At 33.4% G+C, this 12,174-nt stretch overlaps 3 protein-coding genes across 3 annotated transcripts; all 3 read left to right on the forward strand.

The window, feature by feature from the left end:
- The first annotated feature begins 1,792 nt into the window (after positions 1-1,792).
- LOC137808515 (uncharacterized) lies at positions 1,793-2,883 on the forward strand. Its single transcript, XM_068609658.2, has one exon. The coding sequence runs from the start codon at positions 2,019-2,021 to the stop codon at positions 2,694-2,696; it is 678 nt and encodes a 225-aa protein (XP_068465759.2). The 5' UTR covers positions 1,793-2,018; the 3' UTR covers positions 2,697-2,883.
- Positions 2,884-5,087: 2,204 nt separating this feature from the next.
- Positions 5,088-6,154, forward strand: LOC137808514 (uncharacterized). Its single transcript, XM_068609657.2, has one exon. It carries the CDS (start codon positions 5,156-5,158, stop codon positions 6,029-6,031), a length of 876 nt encoding a protein of 291 aa, XP_068465758.1. The 5' UTR covers positions 5,088-5,155; the 3' UTR covers positions 6,032-6,154.
- Positions 6,155-10,175: 4,021 nt separating this feature from the next.
- Positions 10,176-11,451, forward strand: LOC137808513 (uncharacterized). The gene has a single exon (XM_068609656.2). It carries the CDS (start codon positions 10,364-10,366, stop codon positions 11,291-11,293), a length of 930 nt encoding a protein of 309 aa, XP_068465757.1. The 5' UTR covers positions 10,176-10,363; the 3' UTR covers positions 11,294-11,451.
- The last annotated feature ends 723 nt before the right edge of the window (positions 11,452-12,174 follow it).

Raw genomic sequence — 12,174 nt, forward strand, 5'->3', positions numbered from 1 at the left:
AAAAAATTACATATATAATTTTATTTTTATTTGTTTTCTCATTGTCTTTCATTTAAAAGTGTTCTTCTAGAACAAAATAATAGATCTCTTCGAATAAGAAAAGGTGATTTGCACAATAAGTTGAGTTATGACTTCGAGAATTAATCGTCGAGTTGTTAAGAAAAAACGAGGAAAAATTTGTTTGTAAAAGATTTTTCAACACTCAAATTAATAAGAATAAAAGAAATTATAAGTATATAAGTAAGTATGAGAATCGAAGAAATACTCTTTATAAAATTGATTTGTATTTATAAATAAAAATTCAAGACTTAACACAGTCTTAATAATTTTGAGATTAAAAAAAATAATGGAGTGCATTCCCAAAATCTTATGTAAGATGATATTAAGTTAAAATCCCAAAGGAAAATATAAATAAGTTTATATATATATATATAATGGAGATAATGAGGTTAAAATGATTCATTTTTTGTTTTAATTCTAATATAATTTTTATACAAAAATATTATTCTTATGAGTTTTAATTATATAAATTTAATATTTATACAAACTAAAATACTAGTTTAGTCAAGATGTATTCAGATTATAAAAATTCTTACTCTATTATATTCTTATTGAATTATATATTATATTGTATAGACATTTTTTTTATTCTATTTAAAAGATATTTAAAATAAATAAAAGATACTATTGTTTATTATTTAATAATATTTTTCAATTACTAATATATAAATATTAAAATTATACAACTACATCTAATTTGATTGAATTAAATATTATTATACATATCTTTTTATATTAAAAAAAGGTAGGTATCCAAGAGAGTCCCTAGTTTTGGGAGTAGCTCATCTACTCTAAATTAATAAATTAATTTATAGAGAAATTGATTTAGTGACTAGATCATAATTAAACTTTAGGTTTCAAATTAAAAATAATAAATTTATATATAGTTTTCGGTACAAAGAGGATTAATATTTAGATTATTATAAACTAATTGAATTAGATTAATTAATTATCAACCTTATTACGGCATTTATCCTATTAATCCGACCCAAGTATTACGTACTTTTAGGTTTTAGCAAAGGCACATGATTGCAATTAGGTCCATGAATCTGTAGGAGCACAACCACATGCCAAAACCTAAATGGGTCATCTATTATTATCTATATATCAATTCATAGAAGCCCCAGCAACAACATCAACACGCGTCAATCCTACCAGCAAAATACGCGTCCTTCTTCACGTACCTCAACATTTATCAACAAAATCGAGGGGAAAAAAGTTATCAAAAGATTCTTTTTCATACAAGTAATAAGCAATATGAAGCAAAGCTTGGTTAAAATCAAAGTGGACGTGTACAAGGAATATACACATTCCACTCGTGCACATAATATTAAACTCTAGTTACGCTCACAGACCAAAAATTCTTGGAATTTTGAAAAGGTTATCTAAAACTCAATGATGTTATCGCAGATCTCAAGACCTTAATTATACAGCATACAGTAACCTTTCTTTTTGCAGCTGAAAGGTGATGACTAATTAAGATTTTTGTTTACCACACGAAGAACAAGCCAGGGATATACCCAGGGCTCAAACCCATTTCACTACATATATATATCATTATGATGCATATATTATGGAGAAAAATGTAGGGTAGAGACGTGACAGGTTAACCGAAATTTATGGAATGGAAAGCTAACGCGTGTACCACATGCCCCACAGGTTAAGGTTGTATGTGCTACCCTAATTGTTTTGGTCCTATATAAAGAGAGAATCAAGGACTTTGTAAGAGCATCCCAAAATAGAAGAAAACTACAAGAGAAAGCATGGCAAATAAGTACCATATTCGGTCAATTAGTTTGCCTTCTAGATCACATCCTAGCACCTTTAGAGTGGAGGAGGAGCTGAGTAAGCTAAAGACTTGGGAAGGAACATTCACATCCACATCCACCTCAGACTCCATTCGCACTGCCCTATCCTTGCTTCAACATCTGTAACTTTCCTTGGATGATCTTCTCAACATGCCATCCACCCAACAAGTCATTTCTCGCCACAAAGGTGACAAGTGCGTGGAAGAGGTGTTGGATGGTTCCATGAGAATTTTGGATATGTGTGGCATCGCAAGGGACACCATGCTGCAGATTAAGGAAAATGTCCAAGCCCTTCACTCTCCCCTTCGAAGAAGAAAGGGAGACTCAAGTGTTGAAACAAGTGTGGCTGAGTACAAGTTGTTCATGAAGAAGATGAAGAAGAATGCCAATAAGTTGATTACATCATTGAAGCAGATGGATAGCAAATTTGGGGTGTCCCCACTTTTGGATCATGATCACCACCTTGGTGCTGTGATTAGAGTGCTTAGGGAAGTGATTATAATGAACTTGTTGGTCTTTCAATTTTTGTTGTCATTCTTAACCGTGTCTTCATCGAATTCAAAGGGAACCAAATGGTTGGTTGTGGCAAAATTGATGCAGAAGGGGGTGAAAGGATGGGAAGAGAACTCGGGGAACGAGTTGCAGTGTGTTGAAGTAGCTTTGAGCACCCTTCTGAATGAGGGTACTGATGATGAGAAGATGCAGGTAGCACAGGAGAAATTGGAGGTTTTGAAGAATGGCATTGAAGGAATTGAGAATAGTTTGGAGAGTGTGTTTAGGCTCTTGATTAAGACAAGAGCTTCTCTTCTAAACATAATCTCCCAGTAGAGTATTTTGGATTGCAGTTTTTCTCCAAGCAATGCATCCAAATTTTAGGGATCTGTTGAGGAATGAAAAATTTACCACAATAGTTTCTACGTGTGTAAACAATTCATAAGTAATTATATTTTCATCCCACGATCGAAATAAAATTGGTCATAAATAGTAATCAATTTTGATTATGAATCAGTGAAAATTAGTTATCGATTTGATTTCGGTTGTTAAAAACATTTTTTAATAAAGTATGTTATGAAAAAATATATACACTCAAAATTTTTCAATATCTATGTAGATAGAAAAAAAGTTATTATAACATAAGATATGTGATTAATCATTGTTTTCAATCATGATTAATTTGTACAAATACTATGAGCTGAATGAGAGGATGAGATAATGAATTATTATTGAGATATTTCCATGGACATAGTGAAAGGTGTTAAATCTTGTAAAATTGGTTTCACAATTTCTATTTGTGATGTTATTTTGCATGTGCTCACATCTTTGATATTGATTGTGCATGAATGAAATTAAATAATAATATTAGAGCAGATGGTGCGATCTAGTGATCATTCATGAAGTTTGATGAAACTAATGGTAGATCCATGTGTGGGATTTTTACGTTGATTTTTTTTTTCCTTCTTAACAAATAAAGGATGGATAAATAATTTAAGTGTAGAATGGTGGAAGAAAAAAAATAGTCATTTCTAAATTGAGTTAAAATAGTTTTTTAAAATAATTTAAAAATCAATTTAAACTTTTCCCCCCAAAATATTTTACTTTAAATTAAATTTAAAAGCAAAAGCTGAAATTTACCGTCATTCCAAACATGGTTTTATTAGTCATTTAATTATATATAGTTGAACCAGAAATAAACTAGAAAACGACTTGAAAATGTTCATCAAGAAAGGACTGAATAATTCAAAAACAAATTTCAACTTGACTTTATAGAATTCTTTCTAAAAAACTAATTTTTTAATTTATTTTTTTAAATAAATAAAAGAAACATACATGAGATTCACGCACGAAATACTCGTATTTAGTTATTTTAAGGAATTTTTTTATCTCGTGAAAAGACCGTATATTTTTATCTTAATATTTTTTTTAAATTTTCACAATAATTTATTGTTAATAAGATAAAAATGTTTATGTAGCACAGACACTGACACGACACGGATACCGACACGAAGATACGTATAATATATAAAATGTAGTACACAAAGACACAAATCTATATATTATATAATAATGAATTATATAAATTGACAATAAAGATTTATGTGCACAAGTATATGTTTCAGATTATTTTTTTGAAGCAGACAAATGTTTTTCATGACTGGTTTAAAATGATTTATTTCTTATTTTTATAATCATAATAAAAATTTATACAATAAGTTCGAGTTTTTAAAAAAATAATGTATTTTTTTTAAATTGTGAAGCGTACTAGAATTGTCAGAAATCCAACAAATACTTTTTGAACTGAAGACTTTACAGATATGTGTCCTACAAATGTCATACGAATGTCGGTATCTGGTATGAGTATAAAAAAAACGATTAAGAGAGAGTGTCCGATATTATTGCATAATAAACTTTAACAATTATAAAAGAAATGAAGCATGAAGACCTAGGTTTTGGGTTTTTGCAAATATAGAGAAGAAGGCACATGATTATAGTTAGGTTGATAGATGAATGAATAAGCAAAGGCACATGCCCAAAACCTAATGGGGCATCTCTGTATCTTTTGTACCAACCCAGCAATTATATGAACACGCGTCAATCCTCTCAGCGAGATACGCGTCCTTCTTCACGTACCCCAAGATTCTTCATAAAGATCGAGGTAAAAAAACTAACAAGATTCCTTTTTTTGGATAAACAATGCAATATTAAGCAAAGCATGGTTAAAACCAAAGTGTGAACAAGTACAAGGAATATACATGCCACTCGTGCACACAATATTATACACTAAATACTCTCTCACACACCCATTGTTCTTGGAGTTTTAAAAGGGTTATCTAAAACTCAGATCAAACTTCTGTGGATCTCAGAACTCCACCATCCCATTTCTTTACTATTTCATATTCAGACAACCAAAGCAGTGGATACCAATTTTATATTTGAAAGCTACAAGTTATTGTGGCAAGAGAGGAGGCAAACTAAGTGATGATGTTCACAAATAGACCTTAAGGGTCGAACCCATTTCACTACACATAATATCACATTATTATCATATATTATAAAGAACAATGTCGGCTACAGATGTGACTAGTTAACCGAAATCTAAGGGAAACCCATGCGTGTACCACATGCCCCCACACGTTAAACAAGGTGATTTGTGCTGCCCTTTTTTGGTTGTTTCTACCTCTACGAATAATTGGAGATAGCCCTTATATAAAGAGAGTGAAGGACTTGTTAAGAGCATCCCAAAATTAAGCTTCTATTGAAGAGAAAAAAGCAACAACTTAGAAGAGTAAATGGCAAATAAGTACCATGTTCGTTCAATTAGTTTGCCTTCTAGGTCTCATCCTAGCACCATTAGGGTAGAGGAGGAGCTGAGCAAGCTAAAGACTTGGGAAGGAACATCCACATCCTCTTCACACTCCATTCAGACTGCTCTATCCTTGCTTAAAGACCTCTACCTTGCCTTGGATGATCTTCTCAACATGTCATCCACACAACAAGTGATTTCTCTCCACAAAGGTGACAAATGTGTGGAAGAGGTGTTGGATGGTTCCATGAGAATTTTGGATATGTGTGGCATCACAAGGGACACCATGTTGCAAATTAAGGAGAATGTCCAAGCCCTTCACTCTGCCCTTCGAAGAAGAAAAGGAGATTCGAGTGTTGAAACAAGTGTGGCTGAGTACAAACTGTTCGCTAAGAAGATGAAGAGGAATGTGAATAAGTTGATCACATCATTGAAGCAGATGGATGGCAAATTTGGGGTGTCCCCACTTTTGGATCTTGATCACCACCTTGCTTGTGTGACTAGAGTGCTTAGGGAAGTCATTGTGATCAACTTGTCAGTGTTCCAATCTATTTTGTCATTCTTGGCAATGTCTTCATCGAATTCGAAGGCAACAACCAAATGGTTTCTGGTGGCAAAATTTATGCACAAGGGGGTAAAACCATCTGAGGAAAACTCAGAGAATGAGAATGAGTTGCAGTGTGTGGAAATAGCTTTGAGCACTCTTCTGAATGAAGGCACTCACGATGACAACATTCGGGTGGCGCATGAAAGATTGGAGGCTTTGGAGAATGCCATTGAAAGTGTTGAGAATGGCTTGGAGAGTGTTTTTAGGCGCTTGATTAAAACTAGAGCTTCCCTTTTGAATATCATCTCCCAGTAGGGTGCTTTCAGTAGCAACTTTTCTACAATCCTGATATGCATACGAGTTTTAGGGGTATGCTAAGGAATGATTTGTACATGTAAAGAAATATAATGAAATGTAAAAAAAGATGTTTATTCTCTACATTATGATGTCTTCTTGTGTTAATCTTTTTTCTTTTGTGTCATCATTTGACATATATTAACAAAGATCTATATAATCTGCCATTCTTTACTATTCTAGGGAGACAACAATTTTCAAATTGTGCTTTACCACACTAAGTGTTACCATACTATTATCTACCAAACACAAGACTTTTACTTCCCTTTCTTGGATGAAAAAGAAAAAAAACAAGTTGATCAAAATAACCTTTGTAAACTCTCAGGTTACTTTTTGGAGCAGAAATTTGAATTTTCATTTGATTAAGGTCAAATCCAAAAAGAAAACATACTCAAGCACTTTGTCCATCCCATGATTTGGACATGCATTAGCACACTCATTCTAAACAAAAGAATAGCCCGAGAATCAAATCTAACTTAGAATTAAACAAAGACGAGTTATGCACAGATAAACGGGTTTTTGCGGCAATGGTAGCCTCCGAAAATAACGCTTCATGTTCTTTGGCACAATCAACTCCGTGACGAAGGGATGGGATAATAATACTCATACAACTCCATGGTTAAAACTTCTAAATTTATCAAATCAATCAATCTATAGGTTGTTTCATGGTTATTATTTTTTAGAAGGCTATATAAAGGTGTTGATATATTAACACGGTGTAAATAGTGAAAACAAACATTTGATATATCAATAAATTAATATATTTTTTTTAATTTAAAATATTTAATATATGATCATAAAATTTATTAAAGGTATGTTTTTCGGTGTTCACAGTATCAAAAGAACTTTTCCCTATAAACAACTATAAACTTGAAATTTCGGATAAAAGATTATGATACACAATACATTAACTATAAATTGTTAATGAAGATTATTATTATTTATCATGGATCTCTCAATCGGCTATTCTTCTTTTATTTTAGTTTTAGTATGATGTCTCACATTAGAAAGAAATTTTTTTTTATTGAATATATACAGAGAGTGTAGTAGTGTAAATGTGTATGTCTAGAAAAGTTCTAACAAAGAAAAATTTGGTATTTAAGCGTGTCCATTAGTGACCCACCTTTTTTTTTAGGAACTTACTTGATGTACTAGTTCACGATCTACAATCATTGTTCTAGTAAAAATGATTATTCATAGTGCATGATTCGATTTTAACTCTATGACAACAAAATATGAGAAACATACAACAAAGATCAGACCAACTAGGCCGTTAATGATATTTACAAACGAATCGATTTGACCGAATCCTAAGATCGAACCAACTTGGTCATCAACGGTCCTACAAAGGGATCGACTTGGCCGAATCCTAAGATTGGACCAACTCAGTCGTCAATGTTTTCTACAAGGCGACTCCTAAGATCGGACCAACTCGGTCGTCAACGATTTGTACAAAAGGACCGACTTGACTGAATATTAAATTGGACCAACTCAACTGTCAACTGTCTCTACAAACGGATCGACTTAGTTGAATCCTAAGATCGAACCAACTTGGCCGTCAATGTTTTCTACAAATGGACCAACTTGGCCGCTAAGATCAGACCAACTCAATCGTCAACTGTCTCTACAAATGGACCGACTTGGCTGAATCCTAAGATTGGACCAACTCGACTATCAATGTTTTCTACAAATGGACTGACTTGGGATTAAACCAACTCGGCCGTCATGATTTTTTACAAACAAACTGACTTGGTCGAATCCTAAGATCGGACCAGCTAGGCCGTCACGATATTTACAAACAAATCGACTTGGCTGAATCCTAACTCGACCGTCAATGGTCTCTACAAATGGACCAACTTGGTCGAATCCTATGATCGGACCAACTCGATCGTCAACGGTCTCTACAAACAGACCGACTGGACTGAATCCTAAGATTGGGCCACTAGTCCTAACAAAAAGTAAGCACTATTCTATAATAGACATATGATACAAATTTTTTATGCTCTCAGTGACTTGATCATGAGAGCACTGTCAATAAGTGGAGCATAACTCTCCTTATCTCAGTGTAACCTCCAAGCAACTAAAAGTTGTAATTACGAAAGAGACCAACTCCAAACATCCAACCTCAAATTTTGGCCAAAATAAATATCAATTATAAATTTATTCAAAATTATAATAGCAAAGACATTATTTGTTTCAAACCACGCCTTTTTTTAACTTAAAGCATGCCTTTAGATTAAATATTGCTTAATGTAACAAATATGAACTCATAGCCTAAAAAGCCGATATAAAAATAGCCTAAAAAAGGTCATTATAGAAGTCTTCAATTAAAAAATAAAACCATGTTTTTGGGTAATCAATATTTTAGAATCTGGCACCATATCAAAACTATAGCTTCTGGATTTTCATCCATGGACCTAATCTAAATATATATTCTCTGTGAAATGATTTAAAATATATCTATAATGTGTTTACACTGTAGACAAAAAATGAATTTCACCCGCAAATAAAAAATAAAACCTGAAAACAATAGAAAACAAAGTCACATATTTGTAATTAAAATTAAAAATAGAAAACATTTTCTTAAACAAAAAATACGTACCATTCGTTTCTTTCTCTTAATAAATTCTAGGAAATATAGATATGTTTGTTGTTATCTTCGAAAGGACGTAATATGTTCCAAGGCACGCCTTTTATTTTTCTTTCTTTCTTTCTTTTTTGAAGTATATAAAGCATCCCTTTGAATTAAATAATGCTTAATGTAACAAATGTGGACCACACAAACATAACCAAAACCAAAACCATTGAAAAAGTCATTGTCTAAAGTCAAAAGTTGTATAGTTCAGCCATATTTTTGGGGAGGTAAAAAAGAATCTGGTATAAAAAGAAATCGTGATTTGTACAACAAATCAAAATTGTGATTTCTTGATTTTCACCCATCATCATATCCTAATTTCCCATCACTTTTTTAGATTATATTTCAGATGCGTAAATTGAATTTCACCCACAAGTAATTTGATCAAATTTATGATTTAGTCATATATGTTTTAATGTAACTTGGAGGTCTATGATACTAGGAGTCAAACAAAATCATAATCGACAAACTATAATTTAATAAACAGATACGAGTTCATCAAATATACGTTTGAAAATCTTCTTGTCACATCCAATTCGAGGAAAATTAATATTCCAAAATCATGTAAAACAAAAATATTAGGTTTAAGGCCGGCATAATATATGGAAGATTAGAACTTAGTAGCAACGTGTACCACATTAAAGTACGAATTATGTTACCCTCATAATATTGAAGAGGAATAATGTTAGAGAACAAAACCTTTTTTGAGTAATTGGTTCAATTCATTCACACAATATCTATTGTGTATCATCTTTTGAAAGGGACCATTCCTTACACATAATAATGCAAAATAGAGATTCCTAATACTACACCGAATTCAAACTTTGGCAGGTTGAAATCCGTAGAAGGAACATTGTGGTAACAACGTATGTTTTTGTTTTTCTCATTTTAGTACTCACACCGTCTACATACGAAGAAGACGAAAAGAGAAGTTACGTGAATTAAGGTTCAAGGGAACTTTGGAAGAGAAGCTTTAAATGTAACCGACCTTCATGAACATAATAAAAGTATACGTACCTTGCCATTAGCGGTGGCTTTTTCTTAGATTCATTGAAGATAGAGGCTGATGCTAAGGTTCGGTCCTTTTCCTCTGTTCTTCACAAAAGACCCACCTAAATTATCAGAAACATACCTATCCCATGTGTTCCCTTTCTTTGTCTTTTTTGATAAAAGTAGTAGATTCAATACATGCATGCTCCTCTTAATTAATGTAAGATTTCCAACCCAATTCTCAAAATTATTCACTGTGAGTAAAATCTTACATGCCAACCATTGAACAGACAGATTGTGATCAATTCTGCTATAATTCCTAAACATTAAAAATACCATCTTAGAAAAAATTAGTCACCAAACAAGGAAAATAATTCAGACTAATGGGAAGGTGGGAGTTTCCTTTGCCATGTGATATAATTATAACGGTGTTTCATTTAAAATATGGATGGCTACTGGTTTGGTTTGATGATAAAAATGTGACAGCACAACTACGTCACAAAAAACCAAACACTAAATAGTACCTCAGGGAATCCATTTTTCTATCAAATGGCATCAAGGTCTATAATAAACTTGTGCACCTCTCTTTCTGCCTTCTAATGTCTAGAGGTATCAATAGGGGTGTATTATACCATTGAGTCTTGTTTTCATATCAGGCATCCTTTGAGATGAAAAGGGCAAGTGTAGCTACATTTTCTCCAAAGCATTCTAGCAAGTATGGTGTTAGATCCATTAGTTTGCCAACAAGATCACATCCAAGCACAGCCAGAAGTGAAGAGGAGCTGAGCAAGCTTAAATCACTGGAGGCATCATCGTCTACATCAAAGGTGGAAACAATTTGCTGTGCTCTCTCTGGCCTTTCAGAATTGTACAAATGCATTGAAGATCTTTTGAGATTGCCATTGACCCAACAAGCACTAGGGCAACACCAAAATGAGAAATGGGTCAATGAGATGCTAGATTGCCCAGTGAGATTCTTGGACCTATTGGGCATAACAAGGGATGCCATTCTGTCAATGAAAGGAAGTGTTGAGGAACTTCAGTCTGCAATCAGAAGGAGAAGGGTTGGTGACTTTGACATGGAGAGCCATGTTTCTACATATTGGAGGCTCAGAAGGAACATGAGGAAGGAGTGTACAAAATCTCTGCTTTTGTTGAAGCAGATGGATCATGACTTATCTGGGGCTTCTCTTCCATTGGATCTTAACGACCACCTCTCTGCTGTGGTTAGAGTGCTAAGAGAAGCTAGTTGGATCACAAGCTCCATCTTTCAGTCTCTTGTTGTGTTCCTTTCTTCACCAATCATGAAACTAAAGCCTAATAAGTGGGCATTTGTCTCAAGATTGATGCAGAAGGGGGTGTTTGCTTACAACAATCATCAGGAAAACATAAATGAATTGGAAAAGGTGGATTTTGCACTTAACAGCTTGATTGTGGAAAATCTGAGCAGAGATGCTGAGTCTGAGAAGATTCAATCTGCACATGGAAGGTTAGAAGCTTTGGTGGTTGGCATTGAAGAAATTGAAAATGGATTGGAATGCTTATTTAAGCGTCTGATTAATACTAGAGTGTCTTTTCTGAATATATTTTCTCCTTAAGGCATAGTATAACAGGCATATGTGTAGTAAAAAACTGAGGCTCAATTAGGCTTTGTTTTGTTGTGTGCATAACAGAGTTTCTGAAATTTCCCAAATGTACAAATAGAGTTGTTAAATATGTCACTGTACATTCTGCTTGTTTTGCTGTGACATTTTCTATCCTTCTACCAATGCTAATCATCTCTTAGTTTTTAGAAGAATTACTTAATTGCTTAAACATTTCCGAACACTGGCCCAAATTTATGTGATTTTGAATGATGCACTGATTGAAGTTTTGAAGATTGAATAGGACAATTTGTTCTGTAAATAAATAATGTATCAGAATGGCACGAGCATAAACTCGTGGTTGGGTATACTTTCTTTTATTAAGAGTGATGGTAGTCCTCTGGTTAAATTGATTAAGCTTGCGGTGATAACCTTTTCTATATGGATGATATGGCGTATGAGGAATTATGCTAGATTTCAGGATAAGATTGGGGTTTCTAAGGCTATTTCGATAATTAAAGATTTAACTTGTCTAGTGGGAAATTCTTCTAAAGCTTCAATGAAGAATGATATGTTGGACTTCAACGTGATTAAGTTTTTTGGTATTAAGACTCGTAGCGGTAAAGTTCTTCGTCCTCTTCCTATTAGATGGGAATTTCCTTCACCAGGCTGGGTCAAAATTAATACTGATGGGGCTGCTAGGGGTATCCTGGTCTTGCTACTTGTGGAGGTATTTTTCGTGGGAGTACGGGAGAATTTATTGGTGCTTTTTCAGCGTTTCTTGAAGTTCAAACTGCTTTGGTTGCTGAGTTTTATGGAGTTATACATGCTATGGAGGAAGCTCAAAAAATGGGACTTGCTAATGTCTGGCTTGAATGTGATTCTGCCTTGGTTTG

The sequence above is a fragment of the Phaseolus vulgaris genome, chromosome 3, assembly GCF_051622355.1.
Source record: "Phaseolus vulgaris cultivar YP4 chromosome 3, ASM5162235v1, whole genome shotgun sequence".
Taxonomy (NCBI): domain Eukaryota; kingdom Viridiplantae; phylum Streptophyta; class Magnoliopsida; order Fabales; family Fabaceae; genus Phaseolus; species Phaseolus vulgaris.